Here is a 22,990-nt window from a genome sequence, read left to right on the forward strand (position 1 = left end):
TTAAAGTACAGGAGGTACCTTGTTGGAGAAGATATTTCTTTGCCTTGCAGAACCAGTTGGCTTAAATATTTTTTTTTTTTTGAGGCTCTGAACTTCTGACTTCAACTAAAGCCTCAACATATGGGATGAAAACCTAAAGCTCTTGAGCCAGATGAGCCTCTTTGCTCTGAAGAGAGGGTTCCTAGAACTACAAGAGGCAGAGAACAGCTGCAGGGCAACTTACAGAGAGATTTATGACTTTGGCTATGCAAGGTAAAACTTGTGTTTGGGGCATTCCTCCAGCACTTGGCTTGGTTCAATTGAGGATGGTTATCAGAAGTTAATTTCTAAGATTAAAATGGTTATTGCACTTAAATTAAGTAATTACTTGAGATAGATTTTGTATGTCTAAACTTCGCTTCTTGGTACACTGCGAGAATATTATTATTAATATAATTTCTCTAAAATTAAATGTTCATTTTAATCAGAGATGCATTAAAGAAGTGTGGATCAAAGGTTCATTTCTAAGATTAAAAAGGCAATTGTGCATAAATCAAATGACCATAGAAGAAAGATTTTGTAAGCGTCAACATTTTCGCGCTTTTTTCTAAGAGTGCAAATTACAATTATCTTGAATAAAACTCCCTTAGATTAAAGTTCCTTTTATAGATTACATGTTTAATTAGCTAACCTTCTGTTCGATACATCCTGTGTTTGTTTTTAATCAAACTGATAAGCTGTTCGAGTCCACCATCTAAAATTATACAAAAGAGCCAAAAAAATAACAAAAGTGAGGTTTTGATTCTTCACCCTCCAGGCGCATGATAGCATAGCACTAATCCAAGTTTTTCAATTGTCAACCAAATATCCCAGACGACAAAGTACTCGCCCATAACTGATGACAAGTGGCTCTCACAGTGAATCACTTTACTAGATTAAAGAACAACCCAAGAGACTCTTATCAAAAAAAAAAACCCCAAGAGACAGAGTAATATGTAAAACGAAAGCAATTTCCATTCTTCTAAAACCCTATTTACTCCAAAAAGAAAAGAACACTCTCAGTCTCTCACTGTCGCGCTCTCAATTTATTCGAAATGCTGGTAAGCTCATCACCCTCACTTCCAAATTTTGTTTTCTGAAAACAATTTCGATCCTTTGACCTCTCATTTTTCCAATTTTCTCAAAATTTTTTGGTTTTTTTCCCGAAAATGTTTCCAAGTTTTGTGTTCTGGGTTTTTATTTCCACGAATTTCTTGGTACATTGGTTTAGATTGTTTTTTTGTTAATTTGTTTTGAGAGTATATTTCTGAAACTTCTGTTTCATATTTTTTTCTTTTTCTTTTTCGGTCCTTTGGTTCTTGGGAAAATTGCAGGCGAAATAGGCTCTTCTAGTTTCTCACTCTTTTCTGTTTATGGGTAATTTTCAGGTCTTGATAGCTTGAATCGAGCTCCAAGGGTTTTTCGAGGTAAGACTTGTGTTGATAATAGTGCTATGTTTTGCATGCATGTATATTTGGGGCTTCAAGTTCTTGTGTGGAGAGAGAGAGAGAGAGAGAGAGAGAGAGAGTCCAGTTCTCCATCCTTTTGATCTGATGCTTTTCCAGTAGAAACATGCTATTCCTCCTTACACTTCAAATTGGTTTTTTGTTTATGCTGGGCAGGCTGGGAAATGGGAAATAAATAAAATTGATATATGTCCCACTAGGACACTATTAGTTGAATCTGTTATCGTTTTGTCTGGATTTCCAAAAAAACTGTTGCTTGTGCAGTGTTAAGGATGTTGGAACATCCAATTGTTTTTCAGTGAGACAGTGCAAGCTCTAATACTCTTATGTTGATTGTATTTTAGTTACAAGGTTTCGACGGTGGTAGCCTTTTAATTTTATAATGGACTCGCATATCTACTTCTTTAGACTCCTATTGGGCATCTTCTCTGAGAAATTTTGGAATATGTAGTACAGTTTGGCATTGGGCAGCTCATAATCAGAATAAGGGGTGAGCGGACAGTGATGGCGCAAAAACCAAAAGTTCAGGCAGCCCTTAAAGCAATGGCAGAGCTTGGTATTAATGAAAAACAGGTCAAACCAGTGTTGAAGAGACTTTTTAAGTTATTTGACAAAAACTGGGAACTGATCGAAGCAGAGAATTATAGAGTGCTTATAGATGCTATATTTGATGAGGAGGAAAATGAGGTGTACTTTTATATTTTTTTCCTTTTTCCAGGCATTCTTTATTCCATTTCTTCTTCTTCTTCTTCTTCTCTCTCTCTCTCTCTCTCTCTCTCTCTCTCTCTCTCTCTCCCCCCCCCTTTACTTATGCCTGCTTGATTTTGATTTCTTCTGTTAGATTGTGGAAGAGAAGAAGAATTGCAAGAACTACGATGTATGTAATTTAAATTCCGTTGGTTCTGGTGCTCTGATTTCTTGTTTTTTTTTTTCTCACACTTTTGGCTATAGTTTCTGACATATCTATGGCCTCTTACTTATCAGGAGGAAGATATGGAGGAAGAACCTCAAGTGCGTCATGAAGCTAGTCGTACCTCAAAAAGGTTACATTCAAGCGGTCATGAGAGTTCATCACAGAAGAAGAAATCCACAAATGCTGATGTCTGTATACTTGACTCCCTTGCTTGTGTTTATTGCATTCTCACCCGTCTACCTATATCTGTTAACATGCCTTTTGGCCTATTGTCTATAGCTGGAGAGTGATATGGAGGAAGAATTGCCGCTGCCTCATCAGCGGGAACGTCCCCTTAAAAGGTTGCGAAAAAGTCATGAGGGTCAGGTTTCACCATTCCCAAATACCTGCAACCCTATGTTAGGTGATACTTCATCGGTAAGACCAAAAGTTGAGAAAGATGAGCTACTTGGTACTCGTTCTCCCCAGCAGCTACGGGACATTACACGGTCACCTGAGTCAAGGGCAGAATTGCAGCAACCAATTTCACCCCATATTGGTAATAAAAACAAAGGCAAGCAACCTGTTATGTCTAAACCCTTGGCACCTCACGGAGTACGCTTTAAGGAGCTGGTGGTGGCAGAACCAGGCATCATTCTTTTGCCTAAACAGAATGTTAACACTCATCAATTACTGAAGCCTAAAGATGAGCCCTTCACTGATGACATGGCACAAGATGAGGTTCCTATTGCAGCCATTCTACCTGGTACATCTTTGTTTGCCTTGTACTATACTATCATTGATATCCCAGTGGATGGATAGTTGGAACCAGGAACCTAAAAATCTGCTTTAACTGTGAATGGAATATAACTAAGATCGTCATTTATTAGCATCAAAGGCATAATACTATGGAATAAAATTCTTTTGGATATTATTATTACCTTCAATAATCTTCTCGTAGAATGATTGTTGTTTTGTTCTTCTGCAGATCCCTCAAGTGAAGAAAACCCTATACTCCAAGATGGTGCAACCGTGGAACAGAATGATCAAGAACATGTGGCATCCCAAGAGAAAGAAAGTACAACAAATGGTATTCAAGCTTCATATAATGAGGGGAATACAAACTCTGAGCTTGCAACCATTGAAGAGGAATCTCCTTCTAACTTAGAAATTGCCTCTTCACCCTTAGGAGAGGTAAAGCTTTCTTTCAGTTGTAATTCAGCTATTGGAAGACCAGATTTTCATATGCCTAATCTAGACGCCGTTATAAAATTGACGGAGGAAAAATGTCTGCACTCATACAAAATTATTGACCCAAACTTTTCTCTAAAGAATCTGTTGGCGCATATGTGTGAGAGCTTTTTGGAATTGGGATCTAATTCCAATAGTGAATCACAGGATGGATCAATTAGTGTAGCGCCAAATCTTGATGCATTGAGAAAAACTACTGCTTGGGATGCTGGTGGTGGAACTAAGGAACTACTATGTATGCAGTCATTTTCTTTAAACGGATCTGTTAGTATTGAACACCCTACTGTGGTTACTGCTTCTCAAGTTCCAAGACTTCCCTTGTCTTTGAATGGTTTTGGTGAATGCAGAGAAGCCTGTGGGAGGACTGCTTCTAATGGTTTTTCTGAGGTTAATAAGGAAGGTGGATTGGAAGACTCTCGTGATCTGGTTGTTGTTCAACAGTCTGATCTGACGACTGATGATTTAAGGGCTTATCATGATATAAATGATATAACTAAAGGAGCAGAAAGAGTCACAATACCATGGGTAAATGAAATGAACAGCGAGTGTCCACTATCCTTCTTCTACATCTCCCGAAGCCTTGTTTTCCAAGACGCTGATGTTAACTTCTGTCTTTCTGGTATTGGGGATGGGGATTGCTGCTCAACTTGCTTAGGTGATTGCCTATCAGTGCCTGTACGTTGTGCTTGTGCATGTCAGACTGGGGGGGAGTTTGCTTACACCCCAGAAGGCCTTGTTAAGGATGATTTCTTGGAAGAGTGTATCTCTATGACTCGCAGTCCTCAACAACATCATCCCTTATATTGTAAAAGCTGCCCACTTGAAAGAGTAAAGAATGATGATTGTTTAGAACCATGCAAAGGCCACTCAAGGAGAAAGTTTATCAAAGAATGCTGGAGCAAATGTGGCTGCGTCATGCAATGTGGCAATCGAGTGGTCCAGAGAGGCTTAAATTGCAAGTTGCAGGTTGGAATTTATGTGAAAATGTTCTTAGTTTGTCATTATTTGACGGAATGGTGTATTTATTTTCTTGTTGATGTAAATCTTGTGCATAAATTTTAATAGTTATATTGTCTGAAGTTATAATGTAAGCAATAAAGTTTTCTTCTATGGTACTTTTTGTCTGTTCTCACAGCTTCTCTGTTTAATTTGCACTTTGTATTCCAGGTATTTTTTACTTCTGACGGAAAAGGTTGGGGTCTACGAACCTTAGAGGACTTGCCAAAAGGCGCCTTTGTGTGTGAGTATGTTGGAGAAGTGCTAACCAGCAAAGAGTTACAGGAGAGGAACATTCAAAGCGCCAGAAGTGGGAAACGTCCCTATCCAGTGCTCCTGGATGCAAACTGGGGTTTGAAAGCGGATTTGAGGAATGAAGAAGCTCTCTGTTTGGATGCAACAAAATATGGAAATGTTGCTAGGTTTATTAATCACAGGTAAACTTTTGAAGTTCACTTCCTCTAGCCCACACCCAATTTTTTGTTTGCTTGACAAAGTTAACTTTCGGTTAATCATGTCCTTAATAGTCAATTCATATGATGTGTTAATCTTCTTTTACTAAGATATTTATAACTTTGGGATCTATTTTGCATATTTCCAAACAGAAGTTGTAAATTTTGGGGCATTATGAGTTTCTGGTTTCCGCATATGCATGGAATTTTTATACTTAGGATCAGAAATAGTATAGTAGGAAAATAACTGAGGATGGTAGGATGTAGTTGCAAATTGTAGTAACCTGACTCTTGCTGAGGATGCCAAAAAGGAAACTTACCAAGTTAAAAGGGAATTAGCAGTAGGCAATGCAAGTTGAGAGTTTGTTGCGTTAAAATACAGTTTCATGTTACTCTTTTGTTAACAGAGTAGAAATGAGAGAAGCTGCAATTTATGCACCAGGAGCTTTAGCATTGTATCAGTAGCAAAGCCATTAGGCTCTTGCTGGAAAGCTTGCACGCCTTAAGAAAGTTTACTGGTCTTGTGCCTGAGTGTCTAGGGAAAGCGGCAACTTGCTTTAAAATAGAGCTTGAACTGTAGAATTTGTTCCCTGAACTTGTTGCCCATCATAGCTAGGTTGCTAGCAGAAGGAGCTGATTCATGTTGGCTTCATTCTATGACATTCTGTGGTGTGGAGAAACGTCCGACTGTGTTAAATTGAGTTAGGCTTCAGAATATCTGATATATTGTTTCGTATCTTACTAGATGTTTGGATGCAAACTTGGTTGAAATCCCAGTTGAAGTGGAGACCCCGGATCATTGCTACTATCATGTATGTGAAGTTATGGAGCCTTTGATCCTTCATTTGCATAGTTATAGTTTATCAATTCTGTTGGTGATTGAAGACATATTTATATGTTCTCTTGTGCAGATTGCTTTCTTCACAACAAGAAAAGTGGATGCTTTGGAAGAGCTTAATTGGGTGAGTATATTTTATCTTATTAGATTGTATTTGTTGGTGGTATGCATATGGCATAAATTGTTTTGTCCTTTCGGAATTAGTTTTTAATGGAATAAGCATAGCTGCTCCCATATGGGGAGAAATGTTGATATTTTAATATCAGCATTCTGAAAACTTGAATGTATCATAATGGAACTTTTTTTTTTTCTTCATGTGGATTGTTAAAATGCTGAAATTCTTATGCATATGAAATTTATTTCTATTTTTAGTCTTGTACTTATTCAGCCAAGTCTTACTACGATCTCTTTCGCCAACATAGAATCCACTGTCCACTAATTCCACTTTAATTAGATGCTTTTTAGCTATTAATTTCACCAGACTGGCGAATTCTATAAATTATTTATGATTTTACTATGCTAGATAGGTTATGGCAATATGTACATATAATTCCATATTTACAAGTGATCTTTATTACTATTTTCTAGTTCAATTGAGTCATTTCTGCTTCATCGAACTATGGTAAATTGACGTTTGGTAAACCTGTTTATCTATTTTCTGTGAAAGGCTTCATGCTTATTGAAATAAGACTGCATAAAGAGGACAGGTTGATTGATATTTTTTGGTTAAATATACGTGATGCTTGAGTACCTACTTTGAACCTACAGCCACATGGAAGGATTTGTAGATTATAATTGTATGTGATGTTTGAGGCCTTGACCAGAACAATTTATCTCAATATGGTATGCTGGCGTGCCTTTATCCCGAAGACAACATTTGGCTTCATCCTTTAGAAATATTCAAGCACAATATGGTACAGCAATTTCCATGTTGGACTGCATTACTTGGTATTATTGTATAATTTCGATGACAGGGTTCTGGATATAGATATTGAATAAGTTAATGTATAAATGACTTTATGGATAATGTGGCTGTTCTTACGCCGTGCGATACGGGATCTGTTTGCAGGATTATGGCATTGACTTTGACGACCATGATCATCCTGTTAAGGTGTTCCAGTGCCGATGTGGTAGTAAATTTTGCAGGAACATGAAACGTTCAAATAGTAAGTGTATTTTCCATTTCTACCCCCTAAGACGCCAAATTTGCACATCCTTGTCTGTGACAATCATTTTTTTAATGCGAACTACATGTTGCTCCTGGTGCTAACATTCATTTTGATGTCTGCATCCAACAGGATCTAGATCTGCATCAATTGCAGCATGAACGTCGGAGGGTCAGTTCATGGATAGTGGGTAGTGGCTACCTTCTCTTTTGGTTCAATATCAAGGATAGGTGTAAAACTGAGGATAGATCTTGTTGGATGATTTTGTACAGGGTTTTATACATGTATAGCCAATTTGGTGTCTAATGCTATCGATGATAATTTAAAAGCCAGACACCGCAGCTTTCGATGTTGGCAGAGGCTAGACTGCTAAAATTACTCAAAAGTTCTATATATGGTTGCTGCTATGTAAGGCTAGATATTTTGTGTTTTATAAATAGAATATGTAGCCAGAAATGTGTATTCTACTTTTATTATCATATTTGGGTGCACCCAAGTGTACAAATATAAGGAAAAAGGCCTTGAGTGTGAAGGCAGATGAAGAAACTCAATGCCATTGCATATCTGAAGTTCTTAACTGAGCTTGCCGTATCACTCAAGAAATGTAAACCGCTGCTGCACTTTTTTCTTTTACTGACGGTGAATCCCTGTTGTGAGGTCTGCAGAGGACTTCATGCTCAGACCCAGAGGGCATGACGGGTTGAATGCCTCCTGGGTTGAGCGGAAAAAGGGTCTTGTAGTAGCCCTCCATGATTGAAGTAAAATTGCAAGTTTCAGCAACCTCCGGAATCTGCAAGAACACCCAAGCTGTCTCAGAACTTGGTAAAAGAAAATCACTAACTAGCTTCGGTGAAAAGAAGCCATGGCATTGGCAGTACCTGGTAAATGTCACGCGTGTAAGCATGAAGGTTACGATATTCAATCAGCTTCTTCTTGGTGCATTTGAACAGCACATTGTACACAAGATCAAACCGAATCAAAGTTGTGAACAAACAAACATCTGCAAGCGTCAGATCATCTCCACACAAAAATCTTGAGCTACCCAAATGATCTTCCACCATGTCCAACGCATCAAACAACTCATTCACCGCCGTATCATATGCTTGTTGAGACTGAGCAAACCCGCATCTGCAAAATGGAAAATCCCAATAAATATACAGTTCTTGATTAAAATCATTAATTAATTAATTACTAATTAATTACCTATAAACCCCATTATTGACATTTGGGTAGATTATGCTATTCCAAGTCTCAATCTTTTGCTTCAATGGAGGCGGCGAGAGATCCAAACCCGGATTCCGAGCCAACTCATTGAGTCCCGAGTTGAACAATTGGATTATATCGTAGCTCTCATTGCAGACCACCTCTCTTTTCTTCACATCCCAAAGCATTGGGACCGTGGACCGCCCATCGTACCCTCCTGCTCTCGATTTATAAACCTCTTTCAGGGTTTTAAACCCGTTTGCGTTATCCGGGCCGGGGACGAGGGTATTCGGATCGGGGATAGGCGTGCTGCTGAATTGCCACGAGCCGTCCTGGCCCGGGGCTGCGATTGAGACCGGGACGGCGTCGTTGAGGCCCTTGAGGGCCCGGACTATGAGGGTGCGGTGGGCCCAGGGGCATGGGAGGCCCACGTAGAGGTGGAGGGAGGTTTGGGCTTGGAGGGGGATTTGATTGGGTGTGGCGCGGAATTTGGAGGGGGGTCTTGTGTAGGCGAGGGTGGGGTCGGAGGGGGCGAGCTGGGACATCATGATGCGCCACGTGGAATTCCAGGCTGTGCGGACGGTGGAGATGAGGAGCCCGGGAGGGAGGGAGGGGCCCCACAGGAGCTTGGCGGCGGAGGAGACGAGGGAAGTTGGGTCAGGCGGTTGGTTGCTGGACATTTTAGTGCTGACGTGGCAGGTGATGGGTTTGGGTCTGGCCCATTTGGCGGTGCTGAGTTTCTTCAGCGGCGGTGGAGTTGGGAGGTTGGGAGGGCTGAGCAGGGAAGTGCACGACATCTCAAAATGCTGGGTTTTTTTCAGTTCAGCTGCTCACTGATGATGAATGTGTCGTCCTGTGTGGTTGGGAATTCATCCTTCAGACGACACGTCGTATGAAAATCAATGCTAATGTAATGTCCGTGTCTTCTGTATTGAAACGGCGTCGTAAGCACTGATTGGCGCCATCGAGGGGTAGCAGAAGCCGTGGCGCCCAATGAAAGGAAAAAGCAAAAATATTTAAAATACAAAGCAAAAATTATTGATTTTAGCCTCCCAATGAAAAGAAAAAGGTTGGGGAGAGCGGGAAAACTAAAAAGCCAAAGAGACACCGCCGCTTGAGGGCCTTTCCATTTCACATTTCCTATCGTAAGCTTGGGCAGTGGCTTCTTGAAGAAGACGATGGGCTGGAACCACCCACACATCTCCTTGGAGCAACTCTTAAATCTGATCAAAGGGTTTGTAGATATACTGCTTCTGCTTTCTGGGTATCAATCCTCTGGTCGACTTGCCCAATGGGACTCCAACAACATCAAAAAAGCCTTCCAATGGGGCCTCTTCTTTGAGAAGGTCAGCTTTCACTGCTTTTCCCCAATCATATTTGGTTTGAGTGGAAAGGGTATCTCTGAATTTCATGTCACTTTCAGTTGGGTTCAGTAAGTTGAGATTTTTCTTTTAGTGTTGTTAGGTCCTTGGAAGTTTTGGCTGCTCAGATGATTATGGGGGATCTATGGAGGAGCTTGATGCAGCTCTATCTGAAATGACATCTGCTGCTTCTCTTCCTAAGGTTATAGTTTTGTAGTTTTTATTGGTTTGACTCCTTAAATTTGTTGAATTAACTAGTTTTTGCTTATGACAAAGTTTAAAGTGTAGCCTGCTTAGCTTAATTGTATGCTTGTATTTGATAAAGCAGGGGCTTGCACATCTTTCATCTGCTAATCTTACTACTGCACGGCACTTTGTATTAGACCATCTCATTCATACCTTACCGTTGAGGGATGCGCATCTCAGAGCGTTGCTGATGGCAACTGTAGAGATTGATCTTGAAGAGCTATCAGAAACTGAGCATGATTTTCTGAATGCATACTTCAACAAGTTGAAGTTGCTGAATACATCGCTTCACCGAAGCATTGCATCAGCTACGAAGATTGAAAATTGTGCTGGTGATGGTTTCACCAAGTATGTGGTGCAAGAGCTCTTGAAGCGGTGGTCTAAAATTTCTTTAATGTCAGCGGTTGAGGCAGGCTTAGATGTTCTTTCTCATAGTATCAGACATAGCAGTTGGAGCGAGTTTGATGATAATTTGTTAAAAGAACAACTAAAGCGTGAAAATTCTCCAGAGTAAGTGGGAAATGTGTGTGCACAAGCCTGTGTGTGTAATAGAAGAGTGAATAATGTGTGTGAATGAAGTTAAGCGAATTATGTTCTATGTGCAAGTGTTCGTCTGAGGAGTTGTATTAAGGCTGTATGCGTCTGGCTTAAGGAGTGAGTGGCTAGTCTCTTTGTGATAGAAGATAGTGTGTCTCACAATAAACTCCTTTTCTGAGATGCATTTAGCTGAGTCATGAGTGTTTTTGTAGATACTTAGAGGAGTTTACATGAAAAATCAAAATTTTACTGTTGTATGTTTTCAGGATCTCACTACTTTGACCTGAACTGAATATCTTGTGGTTCCTTATTCAGCATTGTAGAGTGGTTGGTTGGTTCTCTGACATGGAATCACTGGAAATCAAAGAATATCTCCTATTTTCTTGATAAGAGAACTATTCAATTGGTCTCCGGTGCCAGCATGATATTTTCTGCCCCTAAGATTCAGTGGGTACAAATATTTGGACGGCTGAATTTGAATGTTTCAGCAGGAAGCAGTGATGATGGTCTGCGCGAAACAATTGTAAGTCAATTTTTTTTTTTTCAGGCACAATTGAAAGTCAGTTCAGTTCAATAAATAAATTAGAATGAATTGTGAATTTTTTTACTTTTGTAATCTGAAGGATTGATTCTCTTCAGCAATAAATATTTTGTATTTCAATGGTTGCGTGGCTAACTACACATCTCTGTACCCTTGCATTCTTTAGGAAATAAATTGTACTGTTGATGAAGAAATTGTGCTCCCCTTTTTCCCTTTCGAAACAGGAGCTCTTGTTAGTAGGGTGCATTACAAGCAGATGGACTTCTCTAATCGAATATATGGTGTCAGTTTGTTATGATTGCAAAAATATTTCAGAGCAATATCATGAAGTGTGCAACTTACTTTATGGAAGATCTACAGCTCCTACATCTAAACAGGAAGCAGTGAGTTCAAAGGTTCAAAATTAATGCTGATAAGTAGACATGCATGCTTCTTTGCTTGTTCATGCTTTATCTTTTTGTATTAGTAATCATGGTTGGCTTTTGTGGTGGAACTAGGAAAGTAACATTCTTGAATATTTGAGTGGACTTCTGGGAAGTCAGCTGCCTCAGTTGTGGAAAATGTCCCCATCCCTTGTAGCCGTTGCAATTCCATCCCGGTATTCCTATACCATTCTATGCAGTGTTTGGATGTCTTTTTTACTTTGATTTGAATCAATCATCTCATTTGCACAGGAACTGACTGAATCATAGGTTTTGAATGATTTTCTTTCCCCCTTTGCTAATTGGTGTTGCAGGTCACCCTTGTTTAGACTTTATTTGAGCGAAATTCAGATTCAGTTTAGAGGAGAGTTTTCAACAATGAGGTTTTGTATTGTAACCCTAATGATACTGTTTGTCAAGATTTATGATTATGGCAGCAATTCACATTTATTTTGTTTTGTAGATGCTGTGGCTGTGCTCATGATATGAAGGAGCATAATGACTGTGAGTATTTACATTCAATTAGTTCTGCAGTCAACCTTCCCCGTCCCCCATCTGTTTTAGAAATGAAATAGAGGAAATGCTAGAATTAATATATGAACTTTTTTCCAGGTGAGCTTGCTGAGAGAATTTGGTGCCTTTACATTTTTCATGTTTGTGGCTCCCACCTGTTTGTCTGAAGTTGCCATGGTGCTTGAAAGTATCAGGCCAGTCATCTGTAAGAATGTTTATCCTCCATGCAGCTGAATTAATATTAATAACATTAGTCATTTATGCCATTTTTTAAATATGTTAGGTAAAGCAACTCTATGCAGGGTTAAGTTTTATAGTAACAAATATATAGGATGAAATTTAATAAATAGTTTAGAGTTGGAAGGAAACTATTATGATTTTGGAAACTTGTGACTGAATAGTTGTGTGGGTCATGATTTTGTAAGATATATGGTACAACTCACTAAAGTTAGCTTTATTTATAAAAATGTTTGTTTTATGTTGATCAACTTTTGATATAATTTCAAGATTTTTTTCCTTTACCAAAGGGTGATCGTGAATTATAAACTGTAAGTTTATGGATCAAACATCAAATTTTTTCCTCCTTCTGGTTCGCTAGGTGGCTACTCTAAATGCAGTGGTGTTTTTCTGTGAAATATTCTCTTAGTCATAATTATTCTTCAGTTATATTGGTTAGAAGACCTTGATTTGAAAAAGAGAAATCAACACCTTGCTTGATCCATTGGATGGAGACTTGCTTTGGTAGCAAAATCTTTATTAATTCACTTTATATCCATATCAGTATCAAAGATCTACATGACACAATTTCTCATGATCTTTGTGGCCCTTTCTATGTGCAGTATAATCAACCATGTGATGAAAAGGCTACATAAAGTTCACAAAAATTTATTTAAAATATGGTTGTTTTATGTTGATGAACTCTTGATATCAATCCAGGGTTTTCTTTTTCTTTTTCCAAAGGGTAAACAAAACTTTTTCCTCTCTCAAGATTGTGTGGTTTTCATGGTTTACTAGGTAGCTATTCTAAAAATGCAGTAGGGTTTGCTATATTTTGCTTAGATATATGCTTTGCTAGCACAGTTTTGATTAATTCCTTTTATAATATAAGTATAAAAAATATACACGACACAATTTGTCACGATCTTTGTGGGCCTTTTCTGTGTAAAGTGTGATCAACCATGTCATAAAGGGGCAAGTTCACAATTTTTTTTGATTAATCTGTTTACTACATGGCTCATGTAGGTATGGCCGGTGGGAACTTTTGATGTAAGAGTCGACCTCATCCCACTTATATGCTTCCAGGAAAGTTCACTATCAAGAGCCTTTAATTGAATCAGAGGCCAAATACAACAGATGAGCACAAGCAACTTTTTAGAGACGATCCATTCAAAAAGTTTTGTATCACTTGACTGACACTACATCACTAGAGGCAAGTCGTCAATCTTTTCTCCAAACTGGGACCTATGGGACCTGGGAATTGTTTTAAAGAAAAGTTGAATAGACTATTTGATTATAATGTTTATCAACTTCCACCAATGGGATTGTGACATCTCGTTGATGATGCCTGCTAGTGGGAATTGATACTTGAAAGCTTCATCTGCTTGTTTTCTTGCCAACCGTATATTATTCTTGGTGCTTTTTTGCTTCATTTCATATGAGCTCTCTATAAAACAACACACAGGCCAAGGTGGATAAGGAGCTTAAAAATGAAAGTTTCTAGCGTCTCTAGCTGTTGGAAAATCCAGTGTTTGAAGTTGGTGAAGGGAATCACAAGCACCGGAGCTGCGGTCACACTTGTTAGCATTGAAAGAAGAGCATCAACTGGTTGTTGCCATGTATCCTATCTTTTGAGGAAGTTGATTTGGAAGTTGAAGTCACAATGGAAACAAGCTGTGGGATGGCGAAAGAGCTACACTCATTACACCTATGATCTTCAAAGCTATTCTCTCAACTTCGACAACGGTTTCGATGACCAGCTTTCACCTCATAGTTTCCGGTGATGCTTTGTCCTCTCAAAGGATATATGGACAATTTTTCCTTTGAGATGTATAGATACTTTCCTTTTGAGTCATGCAACTTAGATTTACATTCAAAATTGTTGGTTAATAATAGCATGACCAAACTTTGTTTCATTTTCAACCTGTTTCGTTTCTCTGCAGTGAGACTTATGTTATGGCAAGATAATGTAAAGGAAACCAAACCTTGAAATAGTTGGAAAAAAGGGATACTCTTTCTTGTGGAGTGTAGCAAATATTATTCTTCTTTCAATCTTTCTATCTTTGCTTTTAAAAAAGATAAAGTAAATTCTACAAAGATGGTTTTGGGGTCCACTATTCATTGCCATGTTTCTTTTGCATTCCAACCAAGATTGCAACCATGAACAAACTTGACCTAATTTTTTTTTGTTTCCTTCTCTTTTTAAAATGCCAGAGAATTCAAACTTCACATTCACAACACCCAGTTGATCTTTTTTGACCGTCGATATGACAAACATACACGAATTCCCTAAAACTAGAATGACCATTATCAATCAAACACCTACATTTTGTTTTGCTCAACTTCTATCTACCAAAACTTCTTGCTTTGCCATCCGTTTGTTATGCCTAATTTTGCAACTCAAATTTAAAATAGGACAAATAGGCTAGCCCTTGGATGCTTTTTCCTCTTTTATGTTTATATAACTTCACTTTGGAGATTCATGAACTATAAGTCTCCTTGCAAAGCCCACAAGACATTTAATCAGACGGCTAAGATTCATTGATCAAACCAGAACTATGCATGACCATCTTAATTAAGCATCCATTCGATGCGTTTTTAAAGTCATGAGTTGTAAAGCATAAATATTAGAAATCAACTTACTACACTAACTTTTGGACACTAATTGACGCGACAATGTTTTATTTGTTGGAAATAAATAAAATTTCGAGTGAGTTCGGAAAGGAAACAAATGAAACGTTGGATCATAATTGGTGTTCAAAAGTTGCGTCTCCAACATTACTCTAAATTTTCCTTTTGTCCAGTTGTCCATTACACATTCATTAATCAACAATCAATTTACTAGCTATCAAACTTAATTGATTACACACCATGTGATCTCCAGTAAAAGGCAATGACAATTCATGCCCCACAGCCCATGCCACCCTCAATTATGTCCTCTCTTTACCCCCAATCTAGACTCAACTCACCCATAATTTTCTCCATCTCCGTTTCTTTTTTGTCATCACATTTGCAATGGGAAAACTCACAGGATTTCTAATTTTTTCAAGCCTCTTCACAGGCTTAGTGGTTGCAGCAGATTGGAACATTTTGAAAAACCAGAAAAACAAGAACAATGGGGTAGGAGATGGCTTGAAGAAGTACTGTGAGAGTTGGAGGATCAATGTGGAAGTGAACAACATTAGAGGTTTTGATGTGGTGCCCCAAGAATGTGTCCAGTACATTCAGAAATACATGACATCCTCTCAGTACAAGGCTGATTCAGAGAAGGCCTTGGAGGAGGTCACTTTCTACTTGAGCAGCTGCTGCACATTGGAAGGTGATGGCAAAGATGCATGGATTTTTGATGTTGATGAGACACTTCTCTCCACCATTCCTTACTTCAAGACACATGGTTTTGGGTAAGTGAGTTTTACTGTGTTTTTCCTGGGGTAAAATTTTAGTTACCTGAGTAAAATGTATTTTTGCATTTGGAAATCTCAAACTAGGGGAGAGAAGATCAATGCAACTTCTATGGAGGCATGGATGAGAGAGAGTAAGGCACCAGCTCTTGGGCACACACTGAAGCTCTTCCATGAGATCAAAAACAGAGGACTTAAAATATTTTTAATCTCTTCAAGAAGGGAAAACCTTAGATCCTCAAGTGTGGACAATCTCATTAAGGTTGGATACCATGGATGGACTGGTCTTATATTAAGGTATAATGAACTATCACCAAGGCTTTCAAATCCATCTTTTTGTTGATTATTTCTGTATAATTAAGCTTGCCTGAAATTGAAAACTTTAACAGGAGTTGTTTTGAATACAGGGGTCTTGAAGATGAGTTCATGGAAGTGCAAAAATACAAGTCTAAGGCAAGGCACAGATTGGTTGATGAAGGCTACCTCATCTGGGGCATCATTGGAGATCAATGGAGCAGCTTTGAGGGCCTTCCAATTGCAAAAAGGACATTCAAATTACCCAATTCCATGTACTACAATTAGCATGAAATTTCAGTCCATAAATTATAAATTATAAAGCACAATATTGCTGTTCCTCTTTGCTTCTTTGTGCACTTATTTGACTAGCCAAAACAAAAGCACTTTTGTCCTTTCTCAGTTCAATGTTAGTGGTGGTGGTGGGTATGAACTGTATGCTCTGCTGCGTTGTATTGCAAAGTAGTGGGTTTTAAGTGCTTCTGCATTTGAAGTTCCTGGATGTTCAAAGGAAAGTACCTCAAAAGTCAAGGAGACAACTTGATTTTTTTTCCCCTTTTAAATCCATTGAATTATTGAAATGGCATCATTAGATGTTGATTTCTTTTGGAACTTTGTCTCCCTTTACCTCTCCATCTCTTAACCCAAAACAAAAGAAGCTTTCTTCTGGGCTACTTATAGCATATGGCATTACTTGTTGAAATTGGACTCAAAATGGCTCAATTCAGGTACACGTTGTTATTTTATACACAGCTCTACTTCTTCAAGCGTTTTCAATTATGTAGATAGAAAAAAACAACCACAAAAAAACATTTTAATTTTACTTTTAGTAACTTGGTCAAATCTTATAAAAATTTAACTTGCTACGTTATCTTAATAAGAAATATGAATGATCTATGCCGCGTAATTGTTATTAAAATCCGAGCATGTGTAAAAATAATTGCTCATCATTTACAACCTTTTTATGCTCAGAATCTTACCTAAACAGCTGGAAGCAAGCTTAAGAAGGTCATTAACATCGCAAATCTGCATAATAAATACCAAATCCCATGAAAACGGAATCCCATTTTGAGTATTGAATTTTCCTTGGGCATTTTTCACTCTTCGAGTGTTGACTCAGTTTGTCCAACATTCTAATTATCCATATGGGTTCCTTACACGTGTCCACTCAACATCCCATATGGACCAAGTTTGGGTCCTAGAAGGAAAGACCCAAGACAAGCCCACAAAAACAGAAAACACAGAGAAAAAAGAAAAAGAAAAACAAAGGACGTTAAATGTCTTGTCTTAGGCCACGTTGGGCTTTTGGGCAACTCCAAAGAACAATTTCAGTTGTCACGCTTACCCCACGTGCACCTTACCAGATATTTACCCTGCCTACCAATCACAGTCCGCCACCACTGTGGGCCCCACGCATATGCTCACGAGAAATCGTTTAAACGAACTGCCGAGGCGCGTGGAGACATCCACTGTTCGTTAAAAATGCAGAGAGAGCGAGCCCCAAACGAGGCCCAAAGCCGAAGGGGACACAAAAACAAAGCGCACTCGTGTGACTCGTCACCGTTCGCATCCTTTCCTTTCGCTCCTGGGCACGCCGGTGACGGAATTTAAAAACACCCGCCTGTTATTTTAGACGTATCTCCATCCTCCTGCGCCAAATTCTGGGTTTTGATTCGATTCTGCGTGTTTCGGGCTCCAATTCTCCTACTTGGGCGCTCTATCAGGCTTTAGGTACGAGCTCGATATACCCTTCTGATAATGTTTTTCAATTTTTTGGTTTTTCGGTTGGAATTTCAGGCTTTATTGCTTGTTGTGGAATGCCCATTTGGAGTTTTGATTGAATTTTGCTATTTTTCCAAATTGGTATTGTTGGGTTTCGATTGAAGTGGTATTTTTTGTTTGTATTGGTTCTTTTTTTTGGTGGATATTTTGTTTTCTTATTATTCTTCAGTTTTGGTGGACATGCTTCGTTTGGATATAGCAATTGTTTTGCGTGGACCGTGGGGTGCAATGCTTTTTTCTTTGTAGCTGCTTTTTTTATTTATTTAAACTTAGATGGATTGCATGTTTTGATGAAATTTGAATTGTTGGAGCTGGTTATCACTTGAATTGTGATCGTGTTGTTGGGGTTCAGTGGAGGAGGCTGTTTTATAGAATATGGCTTATAGCTGAAGTAGGGTTTTAAGAGAGAGTGAAAGCAAGTGTGAACTTATATTCGGTAACTTAAGTAATTTTGTAGATATTTTTGTTTTCTGGCAATTTTTTTCCTGTTTTGTTTGATTGACATAAGTTGGATTACTCTGTAGGGTGTTTCAAAGTCAGACAAATAATTGCTTTTGTGCTGATGAATGTGAACTTTTGATTGTATTATGTAGCGTTGCAACTACATGATCAACTGCCTCATAAAAAAAGACAATACCGAAAGCTTTTTATTTTATACGTTCTGATTTCTTTTTTGGATAAGTTTCCTTCGGATAATAGGGCTCTTCCACTCATAGTTTTAAAGGGTTCATTTAATCACGGCTTGCAGTGGCATGTACTGATGACACTGTGATGCAATTGTAAACTCATTCTTGTGGGTTTTTTTCTGAAAACATTTTCAGGGTTCTGGGAGAGTTTTTATCATTTTCATGCCAAAAAATGCTTTCATTTTATGATGGTTGGTTTTAATGGTGTCTTGCACTAATGGATTTAGCCTTCTGTTCACAGGTGAAAATTGATGACCCCTTTCTGTGATTTTGGTATCAATAACAAGCAAAAGGTGTGCTTTCAGTAGGTTTTAAGTTGGTAATTATCATCACTATCACAAGCTAAGCTAATATTTAATGACTAAATTACTGATGCTCCTTTTCTGGTTTTAGGGCTATTGATGGAGGCACGCCCTGCTTTGTCCATTCAGAGATCAGCTGCAAAACAGTTTACTCACCTGGGGGTCTCTGCAGCAATGTCTTCATCTTTACCAGTCCTTCCAACCTCTATGGAAGAGACATATCCCAAGTTGCCTGACTCCCAACAGGTGTCCATGGAAAGAGAACTTATGACAAGGCCTGTTGTGCATGCAGGTCACTTAACCTCCAACAGTGGAGTAGTTGGTCACATATTTTCATCATCATCAGGATTCTCAACAGATCTTCACTACTCAGCTCTTTCACCTCATGAAAAACAGCCAAAAAACAATCCTTTCATTTCTCAGTCATTGAGTTCTGGGTCTTTGCCATTACCCCATTCTTCTCATTCAGGGTTTCTTCAATCTACATCGTCTTGTCCTTATTCCAAAGAAAACAGTGGTTCCTGGTGTACAGATTCACTGCCAGGTTTCCTTGATTTTCCTGTAAATAACCATATCGAGAATAGTCAAGTAGAGAGCAGTAGTTGCAGCGGGATTATGCCTGCTGAAGAATTTGTTAAGCGAAATGATTGGCAGGAATGGGCAGACCAGCTAATTACTGATGATGATGCGTTGACTTCTAACTGGAATGAGCTTCTTGTTGACAACAATGTTACAGATCTGGAACCAAAGGTTGAGAGCTTCTCGTATAGTTGGTGCTTGATATAGATTTTCAAGTTTATTGAATAATATCTGTCATTGTAATGAAAAAAGAAAAACCATTTGGGTTGTGATTATGTTGTTTCAGATAAAATATCAGGTTCCCAAACCATCTTCGAATTTTTCAGCTCAGCAGCCCCAAGTTCATCAGCAACAACCTGCTCCATCTGGGGAAATCATTCCTGCTCCTTCTAGAGAACTCATTCCAGCTCCATCTAGGGAAATCATTTCTGTTACTGCTCCATCCTCAGCTAATAGTGCCCCCGCCAAGGCGCGCATGCGTTGGACACCAGAACTCCATGAGGCCTTTGTGGAGGCTGTGAACCAACTTGGCGGTAGTGAAAGTGTGTAACTCTTCGGGCTTTACTGAATTCTTAGCGTATGATACAAACTTCTACCTCAATTAAGTTTTTATTTCTCACAGGAGCAACTCCTAAGGGTGTGCTAAAGCTCATGAAAGTTGAAAGCTTGACTATCTATCATGTGAAAAGTCATTTGCAGGTACACGTATTTCTTTCACCAATAGATAGTTTCACATAGAAACTGTTTGTGTGTATGTGTGCTTGTGAGAACTTTCTTTTTACTGGAGTTCATTTTGAATTGCAGAAATACAGGACTGCTAGGTACAGACCAGAGTCATCTGAAGGTATATAGCATGTGCCTCCATGTTTATACATGTGTACATTGTATGTATATTATCTAGATGTGTGTATGTATGCATAATTGCATATATCTATTTAGTGTATATGTTGATTGTACTTATGTAGGCATGATTTTGCTCTCATTCTGTTTCTTCTTTTAATATTTTATCCCACTGCATCGACCTCTTTTCGATTGCATTTTCCTTGTTTCCGGAAGTGATATGCCAGGGGGAATGGAGGGGTGTTTTAAGTATGCATTCCCCTTGTTTTAGTTTTTCTGGGGTAAAAATTGAATCTCTGAAGTGCATATGTTTTTGGATAAGGAATCTCTTATTCTTATTGTGATGTGAATCTGCTATGTTGCTGAAGCTTTTGTATGATGTTTTTGGCTACGGAGGATAAAACACGACATAATTAAGCACCAAATTTGTGACAAATGAAAGTCGGATTCAAAATCTTTTTTTCTCTTTGAAAACTATATTTCTTGTTCATTACTTAATTTTCTGTGCTTTGGTGCTGGAGATTGTGTGGTCTAGAGAAAAATTATGATCTTTAGCAGTCTTACCCTTTGTGTATTTTTGTTTTTGATTCCATCAAATGAGAAATTCTTCTGACTTATTTTGTTATCCTTTATAATGCCCCTCTTCCCAGAAATTGATTTGCAGTATTTCAGTTTTTTACTATTTGTAAAATTTTCCAAATCGTCTGATTAATTTTTCCCGTATCATTTCTAAGCAGGCTGTATTTTGGTGAATACTTGAATTTTCTTATTATTCTTTGATGTTTTCAGATTATTTATCTCTGTTTTTTTATTAGTCTATTCCCCAATACTGTACAGGATGCTGAAATTATTATCCTTGAGGTATATTTGTGCAGAAATGCTTGTTTTTATCTCCTTGAGTTTGCATGTCTATGCTGACCTCATTTACTATTTATACCTTACATGTAAGGATTTCTTAATTAGTTAATGTAATGTGCTGTTAAACAATCTTCTATGCAGGGTCCTCGGAGAAGAAATTAACTCCCATTGAAGAAATGACTTCTCTTGACTTGAAAACGTAAGTGAATTACTGATTAATTCGTGATACCTTGGGAAGTCAGCCTCGGGAAGAAAAAACATAATGGAAAAATGACCTGGAAAGAGGCTTTATAAGCAGAATAGGAGGATATGAGCTACCTCAATTGCTTAACTTTAGCACCTGGAAGATATTTTTAATCATTATTCTTTTATAGGACCAAGGGTTTGATAGGACCAAGATACTGTTAACTTTAGCACCTGGCAGATACTGCGAACTGTTAAATTTAGCACCTGGAATGTACTGCTAACTGCTCACTATTTAAATGTGATAATCCCAGAGTGGGGTCTAAGTAGGGGAAAAGGGCCAAATGATTCAACCTTCTACCAATAGATTTGTGTACTCTTATCTCATTGTTGGTTGCATTATCATGTTAAATTTTTCAGAAACTCTCTGCTCATTTGATTTGGGTAACAGGGGTATCGAGATCACTGAAGCTCTGCGGCTGCAGATGGAAGTTCAGAAACGGCTGCATGAACAGCTTGAGGTATGAATTTGTTTTGAGTTATAACTTGACTTGTCTCTGCTGCCAAAGCTTGAGAAACATTTATAGCACTGTTGTGCTGTTTAGGCTTTGGTCAAACTTCGAACCTCAAATTCGTATGTTCCTTGATTGTTGCGTATATGCCCCGGTTCTATTTGTTTAATACTTTTTTCTTTTGTTGTGTGTTTCTCAGTTGGTTATTTTGCTATGCACTATTTGTAACTTTCCTTTCTCTGCAGATTCAAAGAAATCTACAATTACGGATAGAAGAACAAGGCAAGTATCTTCAAATGATGTTTGAGAAGCAGTGCAAGACGGGTATCGACACGCTGAAGGCTTCATCATCGAATTTGGATGACCCCGCTGACCCTTTAGATGCAATGCAAGCTTGTCCTGACAAAAGTGAACTGGAGCCCTCCAAGGTGGACCTTGGTAAGACTGAAACTGATCCAGTTAAAGCCAACACCAAATCTGAAGAAGGCTCACTGGAGCTATCAGGGAAGCAGCCTGAAAAGGAAGCTCCTGAGGATCCTGAGCTAGATGTTTCTGTGTCCAGCTCCCAACCTCCAAAGCGTGCCAAAATAAAAGAATAAGCTTGTCATCTATTATATCAGTATTAGACTGACCAATCGTTCCTGATTTATAGAAGGTCCCCATTTTAAGATGGGCTCCGGTGCCTATGGAAAGAGCTTTTTTTTTGACTTAATATTCATCGTATTCTCGTGGGCATGAATAATGCGTATGTGATTTTTTCTGCCTAGTTGATAGTTTTAAGCTAATTAGTCAAGTTTTGATCTTAACATTCCTGAACCTCGTCTCTGTTCTCAACTTTGATGCTGTTAACAATAATAATGTTCATTGGAATCACGAAATTGGATCCATCATTCATCCTCGGGACTGGCATCATGGAAATGTTGGAAGACCCTAACATGGCTTACCCCTGCTCATCTTTTTCTACAAAAGGAAACACTATTGTGTGTGATGATGATATTACGAATCTAATTAAATAATAATCCATGCAATCTACAATTCTCTGTCGTCATGTCACGTGGTATTACTGTCATAAACATTTCTCCGGGTAGTGTAGTGCGGCTCTTAAACAGAAAATGACTAATATGAACAAGGAATTTTAGTTTAAGGAATAATTTGTAATTTTAGTAAGGAACTCTATTGAATTTGTAATTAGATTTATGTTCTATATCGTTGATGAAAGAGAATTTTCTGAGGTGGGTACGCGACACATGGAGAAGGTAAGGTGTGTATTTATTTTTGTTGTTTGTTTATTTATAAAAATAATAATAATAATAAAGTTTGGCGTCAGCCTCATAGACACCTTTGAGTTGAAGCGAGCCATGGAGCATTTGCCATACCAGGCAAGCAAACCCTCTCTCCCTCTCACCTATCGCTCAGTAACGTTTCTTAGACTCAA

General features: G+C 38.4%; 5 protein-coding genes across 13 annotated transcripts; 4 read left to right on the forward strand and 1 right to left on the reverse strand.

The window, feature by feature from the left end:
* The first annotated feature begins 950 nt into the window (after positions 1 to 950).
* Positions 951 to 7,630, forward strand: LOC117638804 (probable inactive histone-lysine N-methyltransferase SUVR2). 3 transcript variants are annotated; one of them, XM_034373933.1, is made up of 13 exons: positions 951 to 1,079; positions 1,407 to 1,445; positions 1,941 to 2,171; positions 2,326 to 2,361; positions 2,469 to 2,585; positions 2,677 to 3,142; positions 3,365 to 3,570; positions 3,775 to 4,593; positions 4,795 to 5,060; positions 5,821 to 5,887; positions 5,987 to 6,037; positions 6,983 to 7,079; positions 7,212 to 7,630. In XM_034373933.1, the coding sequence occupies exons 3-13, from the start codon at positions 1,989 to 1,991 to the stop codon at positions 7,238 to 7,240; spliced, it is 2,337 nt and encodes a 778-aa protein (XP_034229824.1). In that variant the 5' UTR covers positions 951 to 1,079; positions 1,407 to 1,445; positions 1,941 to 1,988; the 3' UTR covers positions 7,241 to 7,630. The 3 variants fall into 3 exon arrangements, with proteins under 3 accessions (XP_034229824.1, XP_034229823.1, XP_034229822.1); XM_034373932.1 differs by having other exon boundaries at positions 1,936 to 2,171; positions 3,365 to 4,593; XM_034373931.1 differs by having other exon boundaries at positions 3,365 to 4,593.
* On the reverse strand, positions 7,489 to 9,150 carry LOC117638807 (glutathionyl-hydroquinone reductase YqjG). Its single transcript, XM_034373940.1, has 3 exons — positions 8,283 to 9,150; positions 7,958 to 8,207; positions 7,489 to 7,869 (listed from the first exon to the last, which is right to left on the reverse strand). Exons 1-3 carry the CDS (start codon positions 9,077 to 9,079, stop codon positions 7,675 to 7,677), a joined length of 1,242 nt encoding a protein of 413 aa, XP_034229831.1. The 5' UTR covers positions 9,080 to 9,150; the 3' UTR covers positions 7,489 to 7,674.
* On the forward strand, positions 9,085 to 14,239 carry LOC117638805. Of its 7 annotated transcripts, none has more exons than XM_034373934.1 (10): positions 9,085 to 9,628; positions 9,747 to 9,845; positions 9,972 to 10,399; positions 10,742 to 10,949; positions 11,192 to 11,362; positions 11,465 to 11,565; positions 11,704 to 11,772; positions 11,853 to 11,893; positions 12,002 to 12,107; positions 13,145 to 14,239. In XM_034373934.1, exons 1-9 carry the CDS (start codon positions 9,461 to 9,463, stop codon positions 12,067 to 12,069), a joined length of 1,353 nt encoding a protein of 450 aa, XP_034229825.1. In that variant the 5' UTR covers positions 9,085 to 9,460; the 3' UTR covers positions 12,070 to 12,107; positions 13,145 to 14,239. The 7 variants fall into 7 exon arrangements, 6 of the variants coding, with proteins under 6 accessions (XP_034229825.1, XP_034229826.1, XP_034229828.1 ...); XM_034373935.1 differs by having other exon boundaries at positions 11,192 to 11,350; XM_034373936.1 differs by having other exon boundaries at positions 9,525 to 9,628; positions 9,738 to 9,845.
* An 827-nt stretch (positions 14,240 to 15,066) lies between these two features.
* On the forward strand, positions 15,067 to 16,215 carry LOC117638808 (acid phosphatase 1). Its single transcript, XM_034373941.1, has 3 exons — positions 15,067 to 15,519; positions 15,607 to 15,816; positions 15,927 to 16,215. Exons 1-3 carry the CDS (start codon positions 15,134 to 15,136, stop codon positions 16,099 to 16,101), a joined length of 771 nt encoding a protein of 256 aa, XP_034229832.1. The 5' UTR covers positions 15,067 to 15,133; the 3' UTR covers positions 16,102 to 16,215.
* Positions 16,216 to 17,277: 1,062 nt separating this feature from the next.
* On the forward strand, positions 17,278 to 22,428 carry LOC117637604 (protein PHOSPHATE STARVATION RESPONSE 1). The gene is made up of 9 exons (XM_034372533.1): positions 17,278 to 17,544; positions 18,523 to 18,574; positions 18,675 to 19,333; positions 19,449 to 19,704; positions 19,785 to 19,861; positions 19,967 to 20,006; positions 21,002 to 21,059; positions 21,495 to 21,564; positions 21,801 to 22,428. The coding sequence occupies exons 3-9, from the start codon at positions 18,683 to 18,685 to the stop codon at positions 22,152 to 22,154; spliced, it is 1,506 nt and encodes a 501-aa protein (XP_034228424.1). The 5' UTR covers positions 17,278 to 17,544; positions 18,523 to 18,574; positions 18,675 to 18,682; the 3' UTR covers positions 22,155 to 22,428.
* The last annotated feature ends 562 nt before the right edge of the window (positions 22,429 to 22,990 follow it).

This window comes from Prunus dulcis, chromosome 8 (genome assembly GCF_902201215.1).
Source record: "Prunus dulcis chromosome 8, ALMONDv2, whole genome shotgun sequence".
Taxonomy (NCBI): Eukaryota; Viridiplantae; Streptophyta; class Magnoliopsida; order Rosales; family Rosaceae; genus Prunus; species Prunus dulcis.

Bases quoted from the DNA above. Each gene is read 5' to 3' on its own strand.
- LOC117638808 (XM_034373941.1), top strand. From the start codon at position 15,134: ATGGGAAAACTCACAGGATTTCTAATTTTTTCAAGCCTCTTCACAGGC. The intron at 15,520-15,606 runs GTAAGTGAGTTT...ATCTCAAACTAG, and splicing joins TTCAAGACACATGGTTTTGG to GGGAGAGAAGATCAATGCAA. The intron at 15,817-15,926 runs GTATAATGAACT...TTTTGAATACAG, and splicing joins TGGACTGGTCTTATATTAAG to GGGTCTTGAAGATGAGTTCA.
- LOC117638805 (XM_034373934.1), top strand. From the start codon at position 9,461: ATGGGCTGGAACCACCCACACATCTCCTTGGAGCAACTCTTAAATCTG. The intron at 11,566-11,703 runs GTATTCCTATAC...TTGGTGTTGCAG, and splicing joins GCCGTTGCAATTCCATCCCG to GTCACCCTTGTTTAGACTTT. The intron at 11,894-12,001 runs GTGAGTATTTAC...ACTTTTTTCCAG, and splicing joins TATGAAGGAGCATAATGACT to GTGAGCTTGCTGAGAGAATT.
- LOC117638807 (XM_034373940.1), bottom strand. From the start codon at position 9,079: ATGTCGTGCACTTCCCTGCTCAGCCCTCCCAACCTCCCAACTCCACCG. The intron at 8,208-8,282 runs GTAATTAATTAG...TCCATTTTGCAG, and splicing joins GTCAATAATGGGGTTTATAG to ATGCGGGTTTGCTCAGTCTC. The intron at 7,870-7,957 runs GTACTGCCAATG...GTGTTCTTGCAG, and splicing joins ACACGCGTGACATTTACCAG to ATTCCGGAGGTTGCTGAAAC.
- LOC117637604 (XM_034372533.1), top strand. From the start codon at position 18,683: ATGGAGGCACGCCCTGCTTTGTCCATTCAGAGATCAGCTGCAAAACAG. The intron at 20,007-21,001 runs GTATATAGCATG...TCTTCTATGCAG, and splicing joins CAGACCAGAGTCATCTGAAG to GGTCCTCGGAGAAGAAATTA. The intron at 21,565-21,800 runs GTATGAATTTGT...CTTTCTCTGCAG, and splicing joins GGCTGCATGAACAGCTTGAG to ATTCAAAGAAATCTACAATT.
- LOC117638804 (XM_034373932.1), top strand. From the start codon at position 1,989: ATGGCGCAAAAACCAAAAGTTCAGGCAGCCCTTAAAGCAATGGCAGAG. The intron at 2,586-2,676 runs GTCTGTATACTT...TATTGTCTATAG, and splicing joins AGAAATCCACAAATGCTGAT to CTGGAGAGTGATATGGAGGA. The intron at 3,143-3,364 runs GTACATCTTTGT...GTTCTTCTGCAG, and splicing joins TATTGCAGCCATTCTACCTG to ATCCCTCAAGTGAAGAAAAC.